The sequence below is a fragment of the Ptiloglossa arizonensis genome, chromosome 3 (assembly GCF_051014685.1).
Source record: "Ptiloglossa arizonensis isolate GNS036 chromosome 3, iyPtiAriz1_principal, whole genome shotgun sequence".
Lineage (NCBI taxonomy): Eukaryota > Metazoa > Arthropoda > Insecta > Hymenoptera > Colletidae > Ptiloglossa > Ptiloglossa arizonensis.
This window is the reverse complement of record NC_135050.1, coordinates 8,942,359-8,970,277: the sequence shown is the minus strand read 5'-3', so window position 1 is coordinate 8,970,277 and position 27,919 is coordinate 8,942,359. Positions and strand designations below refer to the sequence as shown.

Sequence of the window (27,919 nt, the reverse complement as noted above, 5' to 3'; positions counted from 1 at the left end):
TGTTTATATCTCGAAAACGAAAACGAATCTATCCATGGTACGCATAACATTTTTTTTTTTTTTTTGCTAGAAATGACCTCCCAAATACGTTGGCAAAGATTGTCGGCTTAGATCTGGAACACCCCGTGTGTAAAAATAGCTCGCATTGAACGTCTTCTAGATTTAACGTATAGATATTAACCTGATTTTGTTCGATCAATGATATTGTAAAAGTGTGAACGCATCGAACGGCAATCACACCGTGGTAGTTGAATTCGATACGTAACAATAACGATACTCATTTAAGAGGAATCATTTTCATTTTATCCGTAGCGTAACAATCTCTAAAGCAATAATATCGAACGATATTATTCTAAAGATAAATTAACATCAACGATCGAATAAATGAACTAATTTCTCACAATTTCCACCTTGAAATAATCCGATGCACCATCATTGTAACGAATATTTGATACAAATAACGCAACGCGTAATAACGAGCAGGTAAACAAGCGACTAAATATAATTTCCTGAACATTGAAACCTTTTCTCGTTTGCACGTAGTAAAGACTCTGAAAAATTAACGGAGCGAAATCAAGTCCTGGTGGCGTTTCTTCGGTCTCCGGATCGGTCTTGGCGTAACAAACCGGCCCACGCTCAGCGTAATCGTACTGACTGCACGAAATACTCTTCAATCCGTGTTTGTAGAAGGTCGATACCTCCTGCCATGTGGTTTCAACCTCCTCTTCCTCCCAAACCATTTTTCGGGGTTCAACTCGGTTGATTCACTGATATCAATAACATTACACGCTTGTTGATAGAACCACTCGGTGAACCTCATTCGATATTTCAACCCAGTACCGCATGGGGCTAAATATGTGGCGTTACGAAGTATTTATAAAGGAATCGAAACGGAAAATTAATTAACTAAAAACTACCCGTTCGTTGATCCTGTGTTGTCTGAACACCGGTATCGAGGATCGATGCAATTGAAATCAGTGGAAATTAAATAATTACAACTAGGTTAGTGGTGACCTTCGATACCTGTGATTACTTTGTAAATGTTACTGCTGTTTGTTAGAAAATAGAATCGAAGACTCGAACACTGTTTGAAAGGTTAAAAAAAATTGTGTTAAAGAGCGTCAAAAAAGTGTTAAAGAAGACTAATCGCGTCGAGTTGTAAACTTAAGTTCGGTAAGAACGCGACGACAAGTCGAAGTTAACCGAGAAATATGTGCATTCCAAGTGGGTGACTTTGTGGGTCGTTCTTTTCTTTATTTTCTTCTTTCTTTTTTCTTTTGACAAACACTCCTGTACCAGCTTCGAAAAAGTCGAACCTAAAAATGAGTTAAACCGAGAATAAACGAAGAATTTTATTTCCGTAAATCTGAAGATTTAAGCTCAATTCTCGGGGAATTCGGATGTTTTTACTCGGACAGAAAGAATTGAAAAAGAAATGTAGCGTCGTAAATTATTCGTCATTCCGAGAATAACTTCTTTGACAAGGTACGTCTCAACAGAAGACGTTTCCATCTTCTCCAATTCCCACTACGACATTCATCTGGGTACGTTGGTGAAAGTCAGTGTCGTATTTCCACGAGATAAAATGAAATGTTTTTATACCGATATAAATAAAAATGTTCAACGAATGTTCGTCGGTGAATTGTCCACGGAGATTTAATTATTTCACCGTCGTGTCGTGAAAATATCTTTAAGAAAAATCGGATCACCGAAAGCATACGACAATCTAAAATTAAACGTAACCGATATTAGGTGTCCGTTAATTGGCGATCGACGCGCAATATTGTACGAGCTACAACATCGCAACGAGGTCGGAGAATTTTCCAAAATGTCGTCAGGTACACACATCGATATCAAACGAGGAAAAAGTGCGAGAAGAAAAAAAAATAGTAAAAACGATTACTTTTCGAACGACAATCTGTTAATACTGTCATTCGTGACAAATCGATCGCGAACGATTCACCGTGGAAAGATAAATTATTTGCAAACCGAGACGGATTCTTTCATTGGCGAAACTATTCGGTCGGATAGTGAAAAGTAAATTGATAAAAAGAAACGCGTAAGTTTGTCGCGAAACGTTGACGAGGATTCCGCGTGACACGAAACGACGAAAAGAACTCACGATTGTGAAAAAAGAATCGAACGATAACGCAAGATTGATACTTCCTGCTTTCGTTTGCGGTGTTTTCTGTTTTTCTTTCTTTCGCTTAGCGATAATTTGAAACGGAGTAAAATAAAAGACACTACGCCGACGTTGGAACGAGCGAACGACAGAAATCTGCTGCAAGCTGAAGACACTTGCCCAGCTCGTGGACTCTCGAAGTACACGTCGTATTCGTATTTGAAATCTGAACGAATCGATCGAACGAAGATTTTCCAGTGATCGTGGGTTCGGGTAATTTGTAACGGGGTTGAAAGAATGCCGCGAAAGAAGGATTGAATGCAAACACTATGCGCAGAAACATGTTTCTCATTCATAAAACTTCCTAACGTGATTCCTCGTACGGGTGACTCGAGTTCTTTTATGCGCCGATGAACATCGAAAGGGACGATTTTTCTAGCGAGAGTGAACGCCGAGAGCACGGATCTAAATCGCGACAGGAGGGAAACCGACCGAACGAGTTACACCGTAAGAAACTCTCTGGATTTCTTCTCTTCTTTAGAGATCGTCACAGCAGCGAAGTGGCTTCCAACACGAGAGGACGTTTTCGAAGACTCCTTCAGCAGGATTGCGACGTCAATTGACTTCTCGAGGGTACATCTCTGGTGCGACTGACGATCAAGCGGGCAGGAGAATTGCTAGCGACCGAACGAACCATGCCAGCCCGGGAGACCTTCTTTTTTTCCAGAACATCTACCGCCAGACTTTATATCATGCGGGAGTCGCTTCGTGTCAAATAAATCTACTAACTCTATCATACGTGACTAGTACCTACATAGAAAACAACGTTCAGTGTTGTCGTATAATTACGCGCACGCTTAAGTGCAATGAATCATTCCCCTCCATGATGAGTGTACCCCCGCTGATTGCACCTGCTGTACAGATACTTATAACAACATTATTAATTGCCATTCATTTACGACCACTTCTAACGAGACACCGAACCGAACATTTTTAATTACGATCTTTTGATACGTTTTCGTTATATTTTTCAACGTGTTCGATTCATTTAAAGGAATAATGCGGTGCAACACGGAGAATTGTACAAAATGGAGGAGTTATAGAAATCACTTACGATTAGACGAAATATGTAACAGAGTGTAAGATGTTAATAATCGCGAATGATATTATTATGTATAAACGTTTCCTAATCAATTTGTGTTATCTTAAAATGAGCAATAAGTATGAAAATATAGAGAAAATATTATGAAATTTATAAAAAGGATCAAAAATAGAGATAACAACTAAAAACTATATTTAATTTTTAACGTATGTATTCTTATATTACGTGGAAGCATTGTTTCTTTAATGTAGAAACAAAAGCTTCGAACAGTAAATGATAACAAATTTTACGTGATTAAATTTTCTAATTAACTTTCTTCTTAATTGACACTCTCTTGATACACGATAAGTTCACTGTTTAAGAAAATATAAGTTCTTGTACACATACGTCAACCTTGCATCTCAGTATGAATCTATAAACGTCTGATCTACATGGTAATTAATCATTTCCATATATTCAAGTGTTACTCTTTACCGGACACGTTGTTCAATTTTCTGATGAGGTATTTCAATATTGCCAATAGGGGTTCTGTGAATAATAAATTTCACACGACCCTACAAATAAGAGCCCACTGAATTTAAATTACACTCGAGAAACCAATTCATAAGATCCACACTCATTTCTCGATTACAACAACGAGTTATCATTATTAATGCGAACACGAAATACTACGAGGCTCTGGCACGCAATATGGTTGTTCTTTTTTCCGAAAGAATTAACGGAAATGACGCACAGAACGCTATCTATACTATTTACAAAAGTCAACAAGATCATCGAACTTAGTTTCTCGAGATCGATGTAACTTTGACATATTTTCGATACACTTATACTTTTACAGCTACTGTGACGATAAACTAATGTTTAATTGAAATATTGCAATGTACCGATAAAAAGAACTGTATTGTTCAAAAATTATACCATCGATCAAAACGTAGTGTAGAAAGTTAGTCCGCTTTATCTCTCGTGACCTCAATTTATTCCTGAAGTGAATCCCAGACACATACATATTATGGAATGCCCTATGTAAGATGGTAAAATGTCTCTTAAGAATGTCTTTGTTAACTATATTCTTAATTACGCGTGTTTATTGCAGAAATATACTGTCCTTATCATTTTTAATTCTAATTTTTAGTTCTTATGATTTCTAACGATTTAACTTTACTGCATTGACAATAACCCGAAATTGTAAGCAATATACAAATTATAATTCTGAACAAGAAATGTTCTCGTTGTAAATCATCGATTTACATCACTTAAGAATGCTTTTATCAGTATTTTTTTGAATTTGTAACGATTCTTTTCCTTTTAACGCATTTTCGTTGACATCCTAATAGTACGATAAGCCTTTAATTATATTTCATCAATTTCTTGACAAACTATATTCGATATACATACGTATTTAAAGAAATATACGTAATCGTATTATATTTCGATTGATTTTTTTTATTAATAACAGTCTTAATGTATGCGTAAAAATCAGAATTTAATGAGACGCAGAGATACATATCTGAGCTCAATCTCTTATATTTTTAGTTCAAATTGTATTCAATATATTCAGGGAATTATAATATTAGAAATATGACGAGTTCTTGATAGTGGGAGTGTTAATAAATCCAAATTTAATGAGACGCAGAGATCTATCTGGGCGTGGTCTCTTATATTTTTAGTTCGAACAGACATTTAAGTTGGCTTCGCATTATTCCGTATTGACTACCTCTTTTAACATTTTTCAATGAGTTTTATACAAACGTATTTAACTATACTGTCCATTATTGTTTCGTTTGGATGGACCTTTTGAAAAATGTTTCGATAAACGGTCGAATAGTGTAAATTGGGTGACTTCTCATTGAAACTTTAATACTACTAGAGAATGTAATTCTCGATACAATAAATAAATGGTACTAATTGTCAATCTTAAACACGTTATTCGTTATATTTATTTAATATAAAATTAAGATCATCTTTGTTAAAACTAGAGAGAATTGGTGTGAGCAAGAAAAATAATATGAAATTGCGAAAGTAATTTAAATGTACAATAATAATAAAGAAAAGATTAGATACGATTATTATATACATTACTTTTGCTCGATTAATAATCATATTGATGTGTAAAAGAAAAAGGAAATAACGATAAAAAAATAATAAACAGATGTAACAAAAACCAATAATTACCTAAATATATAGCTGAGAATTATATACAATTATAAATATATTGTATTTCCTATTTTTATCGTTCGGTTTCTTCCAAAGATTTTTTCTTCCATTCTGATGAACAATTATGTGGTTTTCAATTCATAGAGAAAATAGATACGCCGGTGATCAAATGAATTTCGTATTTATACGTTATATAATTTTGTTTATTCCAAAAATTGATAAGAAAATATACGAATCGAAACGTAACTAAAGATAACCTGTTTGAAACTGACAATGATCTTTCCGATCGTGTTACCGTTAAAGGCACTTTTCTCGACCATTGCGTTTTATTACTTTCTAACAATAGATTTAGCCTTAGGTTACTTTTTTTTAGATTTTATCAGCTCTGATAAATTATCATTCAAAAGAATTTTCATTGTTTAATCGACATTGAATCATAGAATGGAACGAATCCAGTTAACAAAAGATAAATAAAAGAATAGTAAATACAAAACTTGTATCGATGCAAATTGTTTCCTGTTTAGTAACTTCACGTAATTATCTTCACGTAAATTTGCTTTTCTCTAAAGTTGCTCTTCATTGAAATATTTATAATTTATACATTGCTGATTTTATATATTAATTAATCATATTACTAAGCTTTTTGGTATTTTTAATTCTTTAAAAATTGTCGAAGATTGGAAATTACTTCCTCGCACATTAATCTCTTTTTCATACTTTGATAGTTCTATTTTCTATAGAAAAAAGATGTAGAAACATTCATATTTCTACATTCATTTGTTTTCTTTTCTATGAAAAGAACTATACATTGTACATCCATTCCTTTTTCTTTCATTGTACATTTTCTTCTTTTATTTCATACTGCTATTTACAATGTAATTGTAATGTAATTTTCTAATGTAATATGAAAAATAATTTACTAAAAGTGTTTTACGAGAAACAGCACTTTTAGTTTTTGTAAATGCTAAAAAATGCAGAATATTTCAAGCATTTTCAAAATATTTATCCTATATTTCATACGTGTAGTTATTTCAGTCACGTTGCACGCATTCGTTATTGAAATACCCAAGGTTCCAATATGAGATTACTGTTTCCTTGTGGAACTGAAATTATTTTCTTCCTAAAATTGATAGGTTTCATTTTCAAAAATAATCTTTCGTTCGCGTTTGAAGTTTACACGAAATCGTGACAAACCGTAAGAAAAATAATAGATGTGAATTCATTACACTACTTTACAACGAAAAAGATGAGGTTCAAGGAAGCAACGAATAATATTTCATTAATTTTATTATGCAAAATTTAATTTTATTTAATGTCTGAATAGTTTTTCAAATTTGTCCAAATAACGAATAAACACATACATGGTTGACCGTTTGTACCTTGATATATCTATATATAGATATACATAAAAAGAATCAAAATAGTACAAGAGTTATAACATTATCCAGTGACTCTAGAAAGTTTAAATAAAAGAACAAGTAGATACGACTTAAATAGCGTCAAGTAACCTTTATTGTAGCAACGATTCCATTACTTCGTGGTAAATTTTAAATAATAAACGTTTGACACTATTCGACGGTCATTTAAATGTACAATAATTAACCGAATTATTTTTAAGCCCTTGATTTAGTTCGATCGTTTTGGTGGTGAGTTATATAATTGGTTATCATGTGCAAAGAATTCCGGAATTCTTAAGATAGAAAAGAGAGGAATTTGGCGCGTAAGATCCTGGCTTCTCTTCCTCTCAATTTGCTGTTTTCACTTTGCGCAGGAAGTCGTCGAGTCAGCAGATCAACTCACTCGTGCACATTAAACGCGTGCCAGAAGTAACACGAGAACTCGAGCTCGCATTTCTTGACTAATTACAAACAACCGAGATTCGAGTCTGAATCTAAGCGGTGTTGTTACATTATTCGTGCAATTTCGAATCGTTTAAATTGATGCACAGATATCGAGGAGAGGTGAACGACACGTGTTCAAATCATCGATATAAAATCATCAATGAGAACCATTAACGACGTAGTAAACCACGTATTTTTTTCTTCGTAACATCATTTCATTGGATCGTTCTGAAAGTCGTTTCGTTTCTCAAAATGAAGAATATATAAATTGATAAAATGTTTACACACTCTGAAAAAATCGTGTTTCATTTTTACCGAAAGAAAACAAAACGAAATGACTTTCCGAAGAACCTAATATTATTTATAATCTGTCAAGACGTTGATAAGTATTTAACCAAAGGCGTACAGTACTACCAATTTCAACGATGTTGATCGAGCTTTGTAAACCTCGGCGTTTGCTAAGTACTGAATAAAGTTATACAAAATATCGGAACAAAGATAAACGTTTTCCACAAATATCGTAATTGTATTTACATCCATACGAAAAAGGAATAGTTATTAATAAAGTGCAACACTGACCGAAGAAGTTCCTTTTTCTAGAAGAACCAATTAACGAAAGATAAAAATGTAAGATAATATCGAGATAAAAATCTTGATTTAATTAATCGCTTGTCGAAGTTCTCTAGTAGCCCTTCGTAAATAATCCAAATGGCGTGATTCTATTTTAAAACGCATTTCCATCCTTTCACAAAACTTATTTGCGTTCTTGAACAATATTGAAATTTTTAAATTCTATGCTTTTGAATATTTCTACGAAATAACGTAATAGTTTCTCGATGTTTCTTCGTGAGATTTTAGATTTCTAAAAAAGAAAACTCTCGAACTTGTCCTCTTTGAAAATTAATAAAGATTCCTATGTATTGTAAAATTCTTATTGTGCGTTATGAATTTAATATAGAAAGGAGAGAGAAAAATACGGAGAAAGAGGAAACATTAACTTTTCTCAGTTAGCAGCACCCTCGCCTGCGGTTTTTAGAATCAGGTTACGATTTTGAGGCCAATGACGAATCCGCACATCCGGAGCCACTTAATCATCCAATATTAATATCACCGCCTTGCTTCCGCCATACAGCCGTTCGCATTTCTCTCTCTCTCTCTCTCTCTCTCTCTCTCTCTCTCTCTCTCTCTCTCTCTCTCTCTCTCTCTTTCACACACACACACACTCACTCACTCACTCACTCACTCACTCACTCACTCTCTCTCTCTCTTTCACACACACTCACTCACTCACTCACTCTCTCTCTCTCTCTCTTTCACACACACACACTCACTCACTCACTCTCTTTCTCCCTTTTTCTCTTCTTCCCACAGCCTTTGCTGTCTTCCACTTCGATTATATTTTTGGGTGGTATGGTAGAACCAACAAGACGAAGAGTGCGAACCTGTCATAGTTGTCGTTGCGTATATCCTGTCGACACCCAAGTGGGCAAATCATCAATAAGGAATAACTCTAGTGAAACTGTAACTTGAATTATAGACAAGCGGTGTATACAAGCTGTTGCAAGCTGTCTTGCCCCGAACGTGAAACATTGAGTTAACAAATACGACTATTTGTGTTCGACGAGAATCTAGGAGGCCAGAAATTATATTACTGACACGAAATTTCCAAGTTTCTGTCAACCACGTGCACCTCTAGATTCTTACTGCTTTATTCTCAATAACGTTTGACGGGTCATAAACCCAAGAACTCGGTTCTTGCTCTCTGTGGCCTTGCCAGATGCGCAATCCTATATCGCGACACGGTATACAGGAGTTGGAACATTTTCAAAAATTGCGGTCGTAGTCATTCTCACATGATTCGTTAGCTAAGTCATCTCCCCGACGTGAATTTGTACAAAACGTCTGGAAAATAGTTTCGACATAGTCGAGACAGATAATCCCCTATCTAGCCCAGAAGCGTTCAAGAAATATACGCGATTCCTTTTATCGTGTCGACGAAACTGTCGTTCGATAAAAAGACAACTAGTACGCGTTTAGTGTAAGGAGCTTTCGATTTTCCCTTTCGTCGAATTTCAAACAAATTTGCATCGTTTGCTGTACAAGGGAAAGAAAACAACGAGAAATATCAAGAAATTTATCGTATGAAACGACACTGCGTGGAATAATTGTATTTGCGTTAAATTTCGTCTGTAATTTTCATAATATTCTGTTACAATTATTCAACATCCCTGTAAATACTTGGACAAATTCAGTCATAATTGAGTAACTGAAACAGTTGCCGAGAAATCGACGACGCGACAGTCAACGAATTCGAATATTTATAACAAATCGTATTTATTTAATACCACCACACTTTGGCAGAAGTATGTACTACAGTAACCCCTCGATAAAAGGCAGATTCTTCGGCAGACCTTTTCAAGAAAGATCTTTTTAAGAAAGTGGGTGACTTTGAAGGTCGTTTTTTTTTTCTTTAGACAAATACTATTTTTAAGAAAAAATGGCAGCGAATTTTCTCCACACAGAGCTTTTTAAGAAAAAAAGGCGGTGAATTTTCTCCACACAGAGCTTTTTAAGAAAAAAAGGCGGTGAATTTTCTCCACACAGAGCTTTTCAAGAAAAAAAGGTGGTGAATTTTTCTGCGCAAAGCTTTCTAAGAAAAAAAGGCGGTGAATTTTTCTGCGCAGAGCTTTTTCAGAAAAAACGACAGCGAATTTTCTCCGCGCAGAGCAATTTTCCAAGTTTTTCTTGAAATTGACCTTTCATATCTGGGATCAATATCCACATACATGGCAACCGTTCGACAAGCAAAATAAACGAAATGTACCAAGAGTAAGTAGAACAATGAGCGCGACGAATCGGCGAGCTTGAAAGTGATGCAACACGTGTTCTAGCGCGACAACATCAATACAGACTCACAAATTGAACATTTTATGATATTACTGTACTGCACGAATGTACAAAAATTACAAAACAGTTAATTTTATTTTATCAGATTTTATCAGAACCGTTGTCATTAGCTTCTACTTTTTTCTCTGTACTCTTCAATTAAAGCAATTATATTTTATAAATACTTTGTACCAATGGTGATAATTTACAAAGTTTTGTGTTTAAAATTACAATAAACCCTTTTAATAACTTTTTATGCATTATCGAATGTTTCCTTTTTAAAATCAAGTAGTCGAACGTGTTAACATTATTTAGAAAATGTTATAGAATTATAAATACGTATTAAAGCGTTGTTAGAATAAATAAATAATTTTGTGCTTTAGTTTTTGCCTATTGACGATAACGTTATACGATAATTAATTTCGTTTTTATTAAAATTGGAAAAACTGAAACTTCGAAATAATGTTATTTTTACCACATCATATTTACGTATAGTAAGTATTTTATAATGTTTTTCCAATTATTCAAGAATATGACTGTAGTTGTTTTTCACGAAAGCTTAGTACATTTTAGTTACAAATAAATAAAAACACCGTCTTGTGTATGTACAAATTTTGTATATAAAACACGAACAATTCCATTCCATCGATATTTTGTTATTTATACTATTTCCATTTCATTCTCTGGGCTCGCTGCGTTATACGTTTATAAATTGAAAATACGACGATATTTGTACCTGTACACAGATCGATTCGTGTATCAGGATTACTTGAAATTAATCAAAACTATACATTTTTATTGTTCTAGGCAAAAAATATTTATCACGCATCAACAGTGAATCTTGGACGATTCACGCTGACATTTGGCACTTGAACTATTAATGCGTGTATAGGATTTTTAGAAAGACCTGCTCTATAATATATTTGAATACGAAATGTAACGATAACCATCAAACAGATGTACATTTTCATTTCGTTACAGAAATGTACACTATTTCGTTTTTAATACGACTCAAGGAAAGACTGGAGCGGCCTCGTAACGTATTAGGCCTATACATAAGTATCGTTCTGGGTTAGAAAAATGTATTGTTGGTACTCACATGTTACAGTGCCGCCTGACAATGGTAAGGGAATGTTGTTCAACCAGATTACGTTAAAATTCTTCTTCGATACACTGGAGCCTTCCTGTATACTAGTACTGTACTGTTCCACGCGTTGTTCCTGCTTCTGTCGAGACCGCTTCGCTATCTGGGTTTTATGTGTACTCTCTTCTCGGTACTCCTCTGAGGCCTGTAACAGCGATTCAGCAACGTTTCATAGTAAAAAGATGAAATAGATCTATCTATCCTGAGATAGATTTATCTTTGAAATTAATTTAAAAATTAAATTAAAATTAAATTAAATTAATTTCAAAATTATTTTAAAAATTAAATTAAAATTAAATTAAATTAATTTGAAAATTATTTTAAAAATTAAATTAAAATTAAATTAAATTAATTTGAAAATTATTTTAAAAATTAAATTAAAATTAAATTAAATTAATTTCAAAATTATTTTAAAAATTAAATTAAAATTAAATTAAATTAATTTGAAAATTATTTTAAAAATTAAATTAAAATTAAATTAAATTAATTTGAAAATTATTTGAAAAATCTTGCGTAGAATTTATAAATTACAGCAAAACTTAAACTATTTTACTTATGACTTATTTTCTGCAAAATATTATTAAATATTTCGCAAATATTGATTAGTAAATGTTTCGCAGATTAAAAAGATTCAAAAAGTTCACATTCTACTTAACAACGTAACGTATGAATTAAATTTTCCATTTACAAAATAAAATATATATGGAAGTAATTATAATACAAATTTCAAATGTATGTTTGGTCGTGTTGTAGTAAAATAATTCCTTTTTCGTGAACATTGATGGGAAAATAATTTGACAATGACACAATATAATTTATCAAATACAACGTTTCAGCTTTAATTGCGTCTTGCGTATTCAGTCCACTTAAATGTCTTCGTTATTTCGAACAGTACACGAAAATGTTACTTACAAAAGTTGTTACGTTTAAAGAGATACATAATATGGTAAAAATAGTTCGTTTTTACAGACGGAGGTGTAGAGGAGATCTAGAGGTCAAGTTTGTTTTTTTTTTTTTTAATAGAACAACCAATTTTATATGCTCGATTTCGATCAAATTGCGAATTCCAAATATAAAAATACCGAGATACGATTATCCTAAAACTTACCGTTTTTTATATCTTTTGTACAAACAACAAACAACTTATCGTATAATTTCGAACGTGTTTCGTGAATAAAGTCAAATAAACCTCTAGATATTCCTCTATACATTCACCAGCAAAAAAGCATTATTTTACTCTTTCGCGTATTTTTTGAAATAACGAAGATATTCAGGTGAACCGAATTCGTTAAAATCGATAAATTAATACCAACGAGAAAGGTATTGTCCTTTTCAACATTTTAATCAATTACAATGCACATGTTTACGTTCCATGCTTAATTCTAAAATTCTTTCTCTTTTCTTCCGTAAAATTGTTTCAGAGTGTAGTATTAAATACTGGCGAAACTAAATGCTAATATCGTCGATTAATAGAGCTTGCACAGATGGACGACAAAAATTCCCAGTATCTCTAAAACCGGGTGATGGTGTTCGCTACAGCTCATTACGATAGAATCTATGTATTTTGAGGCTGGTAACAAGCCAAAGCGTGCTGCGTGTAAAGAATTTATTATGTAACCGAGACAAAATTATTGCAAAACGTATATCATGTGAAAAATTCATCACAGAAGATTTCGAAAACAAATTTCGCTCTTACGTTTTTCCAATCGGTTCCAACTGAGTATAGATTTCGTTTCGTTTGTATTATCGTTACGATGTAGAAATTCAAACAGTGGAGCTGAGAGACCGAGGAAATGAGAAAGTTGCCCAAGCGGTAATCGCGGTGAAAATTTTCTCAAGATAATAAATAAAATCGTTGCGCTTCGAGCCAATAAGTGCTACGCTCCGGTTGAAACATTGTACTGAAGTTTTACACGAGATTTACGAGCTTCTATTAGAAAATTATTTACGATACATCGGGACACTAACGATCGTTCGATGCGCGAAAAGTATAGAAATAAATCTAGTAGATGAAACGAAATAAATTGCACAATGATTATATTGCCCTTTTAGTCGAGTACAATCGTCTTCTGTATAGCTTCGAATTGCAACACGTGTCACTGTCACGATTTCAGCCAGTTGTTTCCTCGTCAACTGGATTTGAAGGTGCCAGGTCGAAAATAAGATCATTTTTCGAATTGATTTTTCAACTCGGTGATTTTTCAATGCGATGAATAAGGAACGACTAATTGTCAATCTTAAACAAACTGTGTAGAATATTAGAAATCTATAAATACGAAACTGAGGTTTTAACTGTGAATTAATGGAAGACGAAGAAAATGCAATAATCATTGGTTATTGTTCGTAATTTTTTATTTATATTAAGTTTATCCATTATTTTGTCACCGTTTCTTCGCTTCTTTACATTGCAGGATAATATGTAATCGTAGATATAAATGCAAATCTAGCAAAATAATCTCATTTTCGGTTTTGTTTCGATGTTTTACCATTTTTTCTTTTTTATCTTTATATACCTTTTACACTCGTATTGGTTTTCATCTCGTCTGTTTCATTTTTATTTGTATCTATTCTTCAATTATTTGTCTAAACTCGATCTTATTGTTTTTTTGCTCTCGTCATCTCTTTCTAAAGTACAATTATAATCTAAATCTCATATTTCTGGATTTATAACGTTAGATTGTTTTGCAGATGACTCAAAAACGTATGAATCAAGGTGTCAAATAAACAATAGCTTTTCGAAGACTTCCAATTAGTCGTTCAATTTTTTGCAATTCTTATTTATAAATATACTAATGATTAATTTGCTGAAGAGTAGTATAAAAAAAAAAAAAATGAAAAAATTTTGTTAATTTCAGTTGTTTCAGTTTGAATTTTAAGTTACATCGACTTCCAGTGATTGATGATCAATGACAATTGGTTAAGTGATTGTTCTTGGATGTTTTCAGTTGTTTGAATTCTAAGTTTCATTCACACTTCCTGTGATTAACGACTAACAACCATTGTTAAAGCGATTGTCCTTAGATATTTTTCCACATATGGATATTTGTTTAAGCTCTTATAATTATTGATTTTTAAGATTTTGAACCGCTCGTAATGTTCGAAGTGACAAAATTTTGTATCATAATTCGATACTGTTACTAATCATTTATAGCAACAGTTCGCTATCGTCCATGTCCGGAGTTAAAGGTTTTATTTTCGAATTTCACGGTTTTTCCAAGATAAAATTAAACGAAATAAAAATACGGGGAGAAGCCACGATGAAACGATAAACGGTATATCTGAAAATGTACTGTCAAAATTAAATGTCAGTGAGCTCGTTACATTTCGAAAAATCCTGACAAGCACAGTTTCGAGGCAAACGCGTTGAAACTCGCTGGTTTCACGATGTTGTACCAAACCAATTGAAAATATTTTCGAAAATATGTCTAAAACATCGTTATTCTTTCAAATTTCCAAACAGAGCCCGAGTGATGTACAATTAAACGATTTGTAACTTGCGAAGGATGTAAAAGGAAGTCATCGATTTCTCGACCCGACACCCTGACCACCCCCTTTAAACAATCCCTTTTCAATTCTTAATTCGTACCTTAATTTACGCGTTAAAGCGTTGAGCAGCAATATATGTATATATGTATGACAGCAGGAACCAGCTAGGACGGTGGCCGTCACGAAACTCGTGGTAACCGACGATAATTTCGGTCACAATGCTGAATTGGATGTTACGATAATAGCTGGCCAGCCCCCACTCATCTACTGTACAAAAGATTTTTCCATAGCAAAACGTGCTTCGATGTTACTGTTAAACGACAAATCTTCAAATTTTCGGTTACCCGAGCACCAGACTCTTTCGGATTGAAACTGACCGAACATCTTAACCATTTTTAAAACACGAACAAGTTCCTTGATCTCAAACGACATCTTTACGATAATAGTTACTATTGTTGTATTCAACGATCCGGTGGCGTAAAAACGCGAGGTGACGTCATTAACCCGAATTTCACGAGTCATTTTCGATACGTCGCTTTCACGTAACGTATTCTTTTTCTTCTAAACGAAGCTGTTTCCTTGGTCCTCTCATTGTGTTGTAAAGTTAAAAGCATTCCGTGCACTCGGGACACTTTCCATTCAACTATCTCGAGTGTTTAACGAAATTTGAACTAAGCAATTCTCATCGGTCGAAGGTTTTCTGGTGTTCAATTTTTTAACAGTTCTCTGCTTTGATGGCGCAACACGAACACTGGTCGTTGAGTTTTTCTGTTGCAATATTTTTCAAAGCACGTATTACGACACGAAGAAACTGGAAATTCATTTTTGATCGAATTAATGGAGAATATCGCAACAAATTTCTATCTACTTGTGCTCGAATAAATGAAATTATTATTCCAAGTCTAAATAGAATACGATCGGCCAATGTAGTGTCGTTTGGATTTTAAATAAATATACCTCGAATTATGGAATTAATGGAGAATATCGCGACAGATTTTTATCTACTTGTGCTCGAATAAATGAAATTATTATTCCAGGTCTAAATAGAATACGATCGGCCAATATAGTGTCGTTTGGATTTTAAATAAATATACCTCGAATTATGGAATTAATGGAGAATATCGCGACAGATTTTTATCTACTTGTGCTAGAATAAATGAAATTATTATTCCAAGTCTAAATGGAATACGATCGGTCAATTTAGTGTTGTTGGAACTTTAAATATATGTACCTACTCTCTTCAGGATACGTATCTACTTGAAATATAAGATCGTAATATACAAAACTTAAGGGAATGTGAAAATCATACATCAGGATTATAAATTGTTCGGCAAAACGTTACGAGTGAACATTGTAGCTCGTATATTTACATACGTTCCATATGATACGTGTGATTTAATACGGTCGCCAACAGACTCAAATTGCTGAGATTCTTGGATTGTGATACAACAGAAAGTACCCGTGTTTCAAGTGTTATTTACATTAGTTAGAGACAAAGTACTTTCAAACGTTCGATAATTGAAAACAATTCGCGCAGAACTTGGGGTAAGATTTTTTCTGAAAAGACTGGAGACCAGTTGGAAATTGAATGAACTTTTATACGAACCTTTGAACAATCTTTGCTTGAGAAACTTAAAACAATACTTTCGGAATAATAACCAAAAGATACGAGTACTGTCTTATTCGTATCCTTAATGTGACATTGAAAAATCGCAGTTTCGATGTGAGCAATTAGTATTATATTTTGTTAAGAACTTGCATAGAAAGCTGCATAAAAGCCTAGCATAAACTGTAAAAAAGGCGATATTATTTTTTAAAAGACCGTGAATTCGAATTTGAATGTTTCTTAACGAAGTTTTTGAACTTGAATCGAAATCTATAAATATAAGAATCGCTATACCGGTTCGGCCATAAAAATTTACTATTTTTCAGTTCAGTTGGCAATCGTGCTTTTTTTTTATGTATTCATTTTTCCTTTTATTTATGCTTCATCGAGTATTTTATTCTTCTTAGATAGACAATAATTCTTGGTAGACAATCTTTGTCGTTTAAATGTATAACTGTCCATTCGAAAATTAATTCGAAATTTAACTTCTTAAACTAATTTAATTTATTATTATTTGAAAGATGCATCGAGAAGAACAAATGACGATTACAATCTTCCTCTTTTCGTGTACGTGCAAAGTTAGGTTTTCAAGCTGCTGTCAGAACTATTGTACTGTGATTGTTATTATTGAATCGAATAATCGTAACACAACTAAGTCAAAACTGATATACATTGTGAAACTATGCCAAAGGTTTCGGATTTATCCACTCGTATTAATTTAATGCTAGTCTACTCCCCTCCGCCTACTACCGAATGATTCTGCTTATAAATTTGGGAAAGCCTGACATGCACTCGAAATAGTCTATGAGGCCTTCACAGAGGACAAGATGCGTATTAGATTTCAAACTGGATCGTATAATAAATTCAGACGAGTTTTTCACAGCTAATCCTGGGTTATCAGTAACATAGATTATTCACCTTATACTCTTTCGTGTCTCTATTATCGATAGAATATAATACGAACAGTCAGGGTGGTTGTACTTCTAAGAACGTAACTTATTAATTACAATATGCTATCGTTTCAATCGTCCAAGTACATTTTCGAATACTCTCGTGTCGATTATTCAAATTTCTACATTCGTGTATTTATAAATGTATAAATATACATTTATACGAAATATAAATATATCATATTTCACTGAATGCTTTTTATTCGTCTCTCTTGTACCACCCTAAAATCGTGACGTGTTTTTGAATCATTTATTCGTATTCTCTTGATTACGTGTAGTTAAAATCACGGTTTAGCGTGGAACGACATATACGAAGTGAAGTAAATATTTGTTTTAAGAGCGTGTTGCAATTATTCTTTCGCGAAATAAAACAGAATTAATAAATTCCAAAAATACTGTTTTGCAAATAAGAATTAAAAAAAGAAATGGAATAGTGTATTAACTTACCGTGAAGGTATAAAATCCATCTGGTATCGGTTGTCCACCAAATTTGATGCTAAGTGTATAGTCGCCAGCATCCGCAACAGTATAATAAATATTAACCGTGCCATCTCCATTATCCTCAATGTCAATATCTACAACTTCGCTAAACAAAAAAATATAGAAAATATGTAGTGTTCCGTGTATCGTCGTTATAGTCATTCATTTTTAATAAGAAACTGTAGTGCATCGATATGATGTTCGCTCGTATTCAACGTCACTGTATTGGGTTGTTCGGAAAGTGATTTCGTTTTTCAAACTGGAGAATATATAATTTAATGAAACGTTTGTACACTCTAAAAAAATCGTGTTTCATTTTCACCAGAAAAAGAAATAAATGACTTTCCGAACAACCCAATAATATAGGGTACGTGGTTTATCGTCTTATATTTATTAGTTCAATAACGTTATAATAGTGAATACTGTTGACAATGAGTTGCAAGCTGCACGTGTGAATATGTGTATGCGTGTAACGATGGATCATGTGCGCCATTGACTGATACGTTAAGGATCGAATTACATACATTGTCATGACGCAACTATTGCGAACCTCGAAAGATTAAGGTGTCATAAGTGGGTTTAAAGAATTGAAAAAAGAGCAATCGGTCGAAGAATAAAATATACAGTTAACTTATATTTTTTTTTTACTTCCCCTTTCGACTCCTCTTACAGAGTGATAAAATTTACCAAAGGAAGTTTCTATTAGCAATTAAATCTGTTAAATTGCCATCTTTTCCTAACGAACATTCATTTTTCATTTCTTATCTTATGAATTACTATGAAGTTTGAATACAAGAGACAGTAAAACAATCTGCCTGGAAAATTAGGAAACATGCCTGTCATAATCAACCTTAATTAAAAGGAGCCACTGAATGTCTTCAATGAGAAGTTTAAAGATTTATGAAATTGAAATATTTTGTAGCTTGGCAGATAAAGACCTTTTTGAACAATTTCCATAATAAAAGAATCTTAATCTATGAGCACTATTAAATAATACTACAATTTATTATGTATACTTCTTTTTTTTAGTAACTTCTTTTCTATATTCTCGAATAAAGAAAAAATTAAATAAAATCCTATTCATTGCATACTTAAATCTATTAATATTCATATATCCTTAAAACAATTACATGAACATTCTTATTACTTATTAACGTCTACTGTATTCTGATATAAATAGTACTCTTGCGGTAAGTGTATACGAAAAATACCTACATTGATTAAAAATTAAAATATTTTAAGTGTAACTCAAAATTTGTCCAAAAGACAGTTGACTTGAGTTTAGTTTTATTTTCATCAGAAATATCTCGTCAATATAGCAATGGTATTCTCGTGCATATTTAATAAAATTAAGAAATTTAATATTTAGCATCCGTAGTTGCGGCCAAAAGTAAGTACATGTAGGTTTCGTGAATGTCACTACATTTTAGCCATTGATTGCATGTTGTGTCATAAAACTGTAATCAAAATGCGGTCTGGATTCCTAATGTTCAATCAATTTAAAATTTTTCAAGAATTATTTTCTCGTCAATCGTGTTATATGATTGTGTGCAATAGAATGCAACAGACAAAAATTCGACAAACAATTTTATCCCCATAGTTAAAGATCATTTTAGTATCGCTATGTCTGTAAGTTGCCTAACGTGTTAAGTAGGGAATCTTTCGTGCAGTGAAAAACTGTTGAAAGGAATGTTTCGTTTATTAAACTCGGAACTATTGAAATATTCATAGAAGTCCTTTCCTTTTTATTGTACAAGCACATTAAATTTTATCAAAGTTTTCTCACAGTTTGACCAACATACAATATTACAAAATACAAACTTAAAATTTGCTATTTCACCAAACGAGGATTGAGTCACACTAAAAGTAAGCAATAAACACAATTTTTATTAATTACTTTATTTTATAACCGTAAAGTGTGGAGTAATGCAAAATCAAAAACATTCAGTATCCTTGCCTTTTTATTGTTGTTCGTAAAATATGAAAATATAAATATGTATTGAGATAGTGATTTCTTTTCCTATTTTTTAATAGTGATTTTCATTTCCTTAAAGTTGGTACCTCGTAATCACTCTAGAATATATGTACATATCGATATCGACTGTACTGAATGTGCACTAATGGAAGGTCTCGCTCGTATGAAAGTGCGTTTTTAAAATGTAATTTATAAGACAAAAGTATTAGTATTCATAATTGTAAGATAGTTTTGTAAGTTATATCATAAAATAAAATAATATTTTATAAAATGGTAGCATATAGTGTAGTTTTCTAAGAAGTTACAGAATTGAATTAATATATAAATTAGAAGTAAAAAAATAACCTCAAAGTTTCTTTTAAAATTTCAATATGGCTAATAAAAGAAAAGAATTTGCTTTGCAAGTTTTTGATGGTAAATGCTACAATAAGTGGAGATTAGATTAAATTTATTTCTTGAAATGAAAGAGTGCCAAAAAACGATAATGCATAACATAAAATCAGGAGGAATGACTAAACCCACATGGAAGCAAATGGAAATTAAGGCTAACAATTACATCATACACAGTGTCACAAACTCATAGTTAAAATTAAATATATATATGAAAATATGACAAAAACTATGATTGGTAAATTTATTTAGTTAAAAGTAATGCAGTTAAACTGTTATGCAAAACAAAATTATTGGATTTAAAAATGAAAGAAAATAAAAATTTTACTCAATTATTCAATGTATTTGAAAAGCATCTGTACGAACTAAGAAATGCTGACGAAATTGTAAGTAATGAAGACAAATTAAATTATCTACTTCTAACATTCTTTAAGGGCATGTCATATGTTGATATAGTATAAGTCTTACCAGAAAAAGGTAAGGCAGTTGAATATATTAAGTTGAGGCTAACACTAGAATTCCAAAAACATTATTGTACCAATGATAGCATTAAGGGTTCTCAAGTATTCTCCCAAATGTCACATAATGAAATCTTTATTTATTAAAATCACTATCATCAGAATAGATAATCTAATCTAAACAATTCAAACGATGACAGGCTTGGATATTTAAAATTCCAAGACAATGCACATAAACAGAATAATTCGGTATAGAAATATTACAAATGTAATCAATTAGGTCATACGGAACAATATTGCAGTAGTAATACAAGCTGGCATGATAGATAATAATAATTCAACCAGAATAACAGGAAAATTAGAAGTTGATAACGTAACAATTTATAATTGAAATCATGGTAGCAGAAACCAGTAATCAAGATAATATATCTACACAAAGCAAAATAAATTTATTGGATAGTGGATATTTTGACTACATACTTAATTCTGATAAATCTTTTACTTCGTATACAAAATTAGATAACCCTATACAAGTCAAAGTAGGGGATTATTTTTCACTGAGATTAACAAAAACTGGAATTATAATTAGTTACTTGTATGTTTGAGGCAAAATAATTGAAATTGAAATTAAAAGTATTTATGTGCTTAATATAAAACACAATTTAAGCATTTTCCAACACTGTCAATCAGAGTAATTGTACTTTATTTAAAAAAATAATGATCTATAACAGTAAAGAAAATTTGATTGCTATTGGTTTAAAGAAGACAAAATTTTTTGACAGTCTTCTGTAATTAAGAAACGAATATATGTGCTTATTCCAAAAAAAATGGTAAACCCAGAGGAACAAGGTATAATTATTGAAAATGATGAGTGTTTCCATGAATTCATGTTGGGTATAAGTTTTTAGAGTATGGTTATCAAACATATGTAACTCAGTAAGTGAAAAACCTATTAATTTCTTAAGTTAACAAAAGAAGTATTATGTGATAAAAATGATATTAAATTAAGAAAAAATATATAAAGAGTTTAGCTGAAAAATACAGAATTAAAGAAGCAAAGAAGTCTGAAACATCCATTGAAACGAATCCTAAACTAAAGCAAATTCTAAATCGAAATTGTAGAAGATGATTTGAAGTACAGAAATTTAATAGGTGTTTTGTTATACATAGCAAATAGAACGAGACCTGATACATCTTTTTCAGAAAATTATCTAAGTCGTTATCGAAATAATTGTAACACTACGCCATATAGTTACGCGTTTTCTATCATCTTATTTGTGAGGTGTGTTCCTGAATGAAATGAAACCAAACACATTATAATTTGGATTACATTTACGTATTTAATAAATAATGATAATTTTCTCATATCGCTTATTAAATAAGTAAATGTAACACAAATTCTATCGCGCTTGGTCTCATTTTAACCAGAGAAACGTCACAGGTAAAAGTTTTATTGAAAGAAGAAAAGAAAATAAAAATAAAAATGTTCCATCGTTGCATTCGTATTATTTCATTGATATTCGATGTCAAGTCAGGTTACATCGCTTGGTAGTTGAGCTTTGGGATCTATCAGAGTCCCCCTCACAAGAGGGATGTTACAGTAATGGACATCGCTTTTGAGAGGGTAGTAGGTGAAAGTTATAGTACATACCTAGTATCAAAAAACTCTAATGGGTTTTTTCAAAATGGACCTTCGTTTTCGAGATATTTTGATTTAAAGTTTGATATGCACATAGTAAACTAATTAGTCATATCTTTCTAACAAAAGGAGTTTTGTCTAAGTCATTAGAGCAAGTGATTACGAAACTGTTGATAATGGGGTTCGAATCCTAGCCTCTTCTCGTTACTATTTTTTTTTTTTTTTAATACAATGCTATATGACATAAATATTAAGATAAAAAACCTTAAATTTTTAGCGTAAAGAATAGAAGTAAATACAGTAATAAAATAACAGTATATGTCGCATATATTTTTCTGTATTATTTATTTGGATTAGTCATTACCAGATAAATTCCATATTGGTTATTCGTATTGGCAAATTAAAATTTTTATCAAGAGGCTACAACATAGCACATACGTGTTAGAAAATAAGATTAGATTAACAAGTAGAGAAGACGTATTAAAAATACATCCATTAATCGATAATCAATTATCGGTTTCAATATTCAGCCTATGCTGTCATATGCGTGGTATGCAGCGGGCTCATTAGCAAATGACACACCAAAGCCAACATTTAAAAATGTTAGTCAAGTGTGCTTCGACAATGAACAGACCTTACAATTAGGCTTATGTAGTTGCCAAGAAATTACATTTATATAATGTGCATGGTGTTTCCAGGCAGTGTGTAAATATCATTCCAAGTATTGTATAAAATATAAAGAAAGCTAAAGAAACAATCAATATTGTATATTATTAATTTTACATTGCATTATTTCCCACCAACAAGAAGCTTACGTAGCTGAACGACCAAGGAATTGGAACAATTTGGAAAATACAATACAGTTACCCAAAATGAGCAGGTATACGGATAACCCTTCCTAGGTCAATTGTTTGGAATATGTCCGAAAACAATTAGCGTCGATAGTGACAATACGAATAACCAATGTAGAATTTACCTGGTAGTCGCTAATACGAATAAATAATACAGAAAAATATACACGACATATATTGCTATTTCACTACTGTATTTACTTCTATTAAATTATTAAAAACTTAAGGTTTTTTGTTTCAATATTGATATCATATAAAAATAAATCAAACACATTTTTACATTTCAAAGTTGTACTAAAAAAAAAAAAAAGAATAGTTACGAACAGGAGACTAGGATTCGATCATCCTACTCCATCATTCATTCTACCGACTTACCCAAAATTCAATCTATTCAAAAAATTTAAGTAATTCGTTTACTATATGCATATCTTTAAATCAAAATATCTCGAAAATGAAGACCCATTTTGAAGGAACCTTTAGGGTTTTTTGATACCAGGTATGTACTATAACTTGTACCTACTATCGTCTCAAAAGTAATGTCTACTACCGTAAGTGGTATGAACGAACAATTTTTATTGTATTATACTCTTGTTGATTGCATTGAAGAGTTTCTATCGATTTGGGGCATTTGGTAAGATACATACTATATATGAAGACAACTCCAGAGTGATAGTTCTTTCAAAAAACGAAAATTTTTCGAGCAAAAACTTAAAACACATAGGTCATTCATCGTTTTGTTTACGATTACGAATAATGTAATCGATGTTCAGAAAATATCAACTGAAAATTAAATTGCTAACATTTTTACTAAATCACTAAACAGGACTAAATTCCACAAAGTTAGAACAATGTCAAACTTGGAAAACTTAATCAATTTCTTCAATTAAGTGTCAATACTGTTTTTTTATGTCAAGCTTTTCTTATTTTTCGTTCTATTTTCCATTTGTATACAAAATCAAGGAGGTATATTGACATAGTGACTTTACATTTTCTGTTTCTTAAAGTTGGTAACACGTAACATCCCTAGAATATACACGACACATAGGAAAAGTGTCTCGTATTAAAAGTCGTCCGTTTGTAAAATTCAAGAATTTCCTAAATTAAAATGTTTAAAGTCACCTTTTTTTATTTGCTAAACGTTATGTTTAATTTCGTTGTATCGTTTCGTTATAAAATCCGAGATGACCAAGAAGAGAACATTTTATAGATCTTACTCTGCGATCAATATGTATACACAATGAAATCGTAACTACAAAATTTAATTAGTGCTTTCCTACACTGAGAGAATGAACTGTATGTGTCATTCTTAAACCAATCATTATATAGTGTGATTCTCTCGTCAGTAGACTTCAGAGTGCCACCGCCTAAACATCGAAGCGATAATTCCATACTGTTTCTCTCTTCCAAATTTAGCCATTTGCATTGCAATATTCGTTTTCATCGACCAACTGTTAACATAACAGCAACTTCTACATTGACAGATCACTACACAAACACTGGACTACCACCTCGATGTTTAGACAGTGGCAACCCTCTGGAGTCTACTGGCGAAAGAATCACCTTGTGTATATTTACTGATTATCATTTAGATTATAAATAAAAAAAATGAAGCTTAAGAAAAATTATTTCATTATACATTACATCTTAAACGGTTCTTCTGTCAAACGTACAGTGACAATGAATAAATTACAACAGAGAAACGAAAACTATTGATTTTTCGTATAAATAATCGAAACGCGGATTTATGTGTAATGGACAGTGTATTACATAAATCAGAAATTAGAATTCGGCGTTATTGTATGTAGTTTGTTATTCATAAAAAAATGTGTATATAAAAGTATTCCCGAATGGATACAAATGTTCAGCTACTGTACTGAACATTTTGCTACTTAGATTAATAGTAGATTGAAAACAGTCAATGTAAAAAATTCTGCAAAGCGCTCTTGTAAAAATGTTCAATTTTCCGTTGCGTCGCGTAATTACAACAACACGGGTGCAATATAAACGTGATTATAAACATGTTTTATTTATATACGAGTACATACATAGTGTCTGTAATGGAGGCTGAATTCTCAATGTAAGCGAGAGTCTACGAAAGACATTACAAGCATACCGTGCTCGCGAGAAGAACAAAGCTGCTTTCGGTAATTCTTTTTTTTTTTAATCGTGCGCGTAGAAAAAAAAGATGGCGGCTCCAGCTTCTCCTTCGGTCGGATATCTCGGTTGGTATCGTATTTTCTTACTTTCTGTTCGGATGGAAAAAATTGCTCGATGTAAACGACGTTCTCTCCCCCCGCGTAATTTATTTAACTTTCTAACCGCGATATTCGGATGTAACACGACCGAGCGAGTACAGCGTTCGAGCGCGATATTTGTACTCTTGTTTCGTATCGAAGCAAACATTTTCGCTAGGTACACGCGACGTGTATCGTGTATACACGGTACAATATACACAACACAAAGTGGCGATTTGTCGAACGAACACGGATGGAACGCTATCTTAAAAATCATTTCCCCGTTTAGCACGTTTTCCCGGCTAAAAGATCAATTTAATAACCTGTCGTTGCTTCAGGGAGACGGTGTTTCAGTTTTGGGGGATTTGTCGGGGAAATTGATGAAGTAAGGTTGCTCGGTGTTGTCAGAAGTCACCGAGGAGGGTCTGCCCGCAGAATGTTTGTGCTCGAATGGCGACGAGGACGCGTTGTCTTGTACATTTTGATGAATTACTATTCGAGGAGTGTTCACTGTGTACGACGGACTGGTATGGTGCAACGGTGTGAACACTGGTGTCGGTATGTTCTGTTGGTGCAGGAGATTGTGCGGTAGATGGTTGTAATTCGGTATGAATTGGTTAGTGACTCCGTTCTGCTTGATTTGCCGGAAAATGTCCAGGATTTGTATCTTCGCCTGTAAATTTTCATCCTCTGTCAGCGAACGCAATGTCGGAACGAGAGAAAGGGCAAAATTGGTGTCTTCGTCTACCTCTTTCTGCAAGATATTCAGTAGAGCTTCTTCGAAATTCACGCTCCTTTTCTCTTTCCTTTTCGTTACGCTGGTTCTGTACTGCGACGTGGACGGTTTCGGTGAAACATCGGACTCTTGACTGTCGGAGTCTTGATTCTCAAATTCCTCGAGCGCGACACTTTGCGAGTCCACGTTATTCTCCGCGGATCGTTGTTCCATAGTTGGCAAAAGGAACAGCAGTTTCTCGAAATATATGTACCTACGTCGTTTGCTCGCCGACTGACCCGTTTTAACATTTTTCTGCGCTCGTAGCTCTCGGCTGAAACAACTCCTTAGGTTTAACCACTTTTTCTGCACCTCTTGTCCTGCATCAACGAAAAAGAAATTGTTTTCAAATCGCCAATTCCTGGCAAGGCGACCGAGCCTCGATGCGTTCTATCTTCAACTTTCTTAAGAATTCTTAAGAAGAATTTTACCAACGATTTGCAACCAATTCGGGGAACACAGCGGCCGATATTTATTTTCTAGAAATGTTCGCGCAAGATTGGACGAACCGACCGATTCTACGTAAAAGAAAACAAAATTTTTCCGAATGCAATCGGAGCGGTGAACAGAGGAGACAATAGAGAAATCAATGAAAAATTCGATTCCTTTTTTTAGGACGAGAAAAAATATTTTTTTTCTGCACTCTGACGATCCGTTTCGATGTTGATTAGAAATTTTTGTACACGGATATTGGGTACGTACAGTTTCTAATCATTTCGAAATTCTCGATATTTCTAATTTGGAAAAAAATACGTTTCACTTCGCGATAGAAAATTGTTCGACCACGACCAAAGGCAAAATGGTACCCTTTTGTGCAGGGAGGAATGAAACTCGTACGACGAACCACACTTCGCAGCGGGAAAAAATGTATCATTTCAAATACACGAGAACTCGTCGAACGATCGAATCTTAGAGCGCGTCCATAATTAAAAGATGTAATTTCCATAACTATATACGAGGATAGGATTGAATTTACAGATACGTTATATAAATATCTTTTTTTTTTTTTAATCAAAACTCGTACGAATAGAACGAATATTCGTTAATATTTAACATTTTACTTTGTTTTTTTTTTTTTTTCGATAAAATTTACAAAACGTCTAGATTTTCTGCATCGTATCCAAGTAACAATATGAAACCACTCACCATATTTGATTCTACTCTCTGCACTAAGTTCTGCCCAGTTAGGAACTATTTCTGTACACACTTCCTCCCATAATTTCTTTCTCACGTTTGTGTCTGTGTATTCTTTCAAGTTTTTCATATACAACGAGGGCCGTTTCTCTATCAATCCGATGAACGTATCCATATCGTCTATCGTCATCAAATACGACATTACGCCTCGAACGAAAACGACAACACAATATCACTGTTACGGCGCGTTATCTCCCAAACGATTTCTATCGATTAATTTCTGCGATCGGATCGAGTTTAATTCTGAAATTTACCCTCCGAGTTTTACCACGGTATTCCCTACAGGGCATACATCGGTCGATAAACAATAATCAAAAACCGCGTGAACAGGAAAAATGGAATACTACATAAACGATTTAGGTGGCTACCAATCCGCTCGAAGTACCTGCGCTCTGTTCTCAGTGAGAATAACACGATCTTCTAGGAACAGAACCGACAACCGATCGGTCAATTTTCTTTCGACCGTTTTGTCAAGAGTATGCGTGTTTCGATGACTCTCACGGATATTTTTCTGTCGCGAGGATTGTCGTCCGACTTTTTTTTTCATGAAATAGCAGTTGAATACTACTTTGACTGTTTCGTCGAATCGAGTAGCTGTCGATGACCATGCGCGCTTCCATATAAGCTCGTAC

General features: G+C 33.0%; 3 protein-coding genes across 9 annotated transcripts in view; all 3 read right to left on the bottom strand.

Annotated features, from left to right (window-relative positions):
- The window catches only part of Cher (filamin A protein cher), a 91,741-nt gene that overhangs the window by 14,282 nt on the left and 49,540 nt on the right, over positions 1-27,919 (bottom strand). For 5 of the 6 annotated variants that reach the window (XM_076307762.1, XM_076307764.1, XM_076307763.1 and 2 more), the window contains 2 exons: positions 17,739-17,877; positions 11,205-11,394 (listed from right to left, as the gene is read on the bottom strand). In XM_076307762.1, coding sequence (XP_076163877.1) covers positions 11,205-11,394; positions 17,739-17,877 — 329 coding nt within the window. Of the gene's footprint in view, positions 1-11,204; positions 11,395-14,835; positions 14,929-17,738; positions 17,878-27,919 lie in introns of those variants that run through there. The other variant, XM_076307768.1, reaches the window with a different exon arrangement.
- Positions 303-2,984, bottom strand: LOC143144529 (uncharacterized). The gene is made up of 3 exons (XM_076307034.1): positions 2,615-2,984; positions 402-767; positions 303-323 (listed from the first exon to the last, which is right to left on the bottom strand). The coding sequence occupies exons 2-3, from the start codon at positions 738-740 to the stop codon at positions 303-305; spliced, it is 360 nt and encodes a 119-aa protein (XP_076163149.1). The 5' UTR covers positions 741-767; positions 2,615-2,984.
- On the bottom strand, positions 24,944-27,436 carry LOC143144889 (uncharacterized). 2 transcript variants are annotated; one of them, XM_076307770.1, is made up of 3 exons: positions 27,240-27,436; positions 26,067-26,413; positions 24,948-25,991 (listed from the first exon to the last, which is right to left on the bottom strand). In XM_076307770.1, the coding sequence occupies exons 1-3, from the start codon at positions 27,427-27,429 to the stop codon at positions 25,653-25,655; spliced, it is 876 nt and encodes a 291-aa protein (XP_076163885.1). In that variant the 5' UTR covers positions 27,430-27,436; the 3' UTR covers positions 24,948-25,652. The 2 variants fall into 2 exon arrangements, with proteins under 2 accessions (XP_076163884.1, XP_076163885.1); XM_076307769.1 differs by having other exon boundaries at positions 24,944-26,413.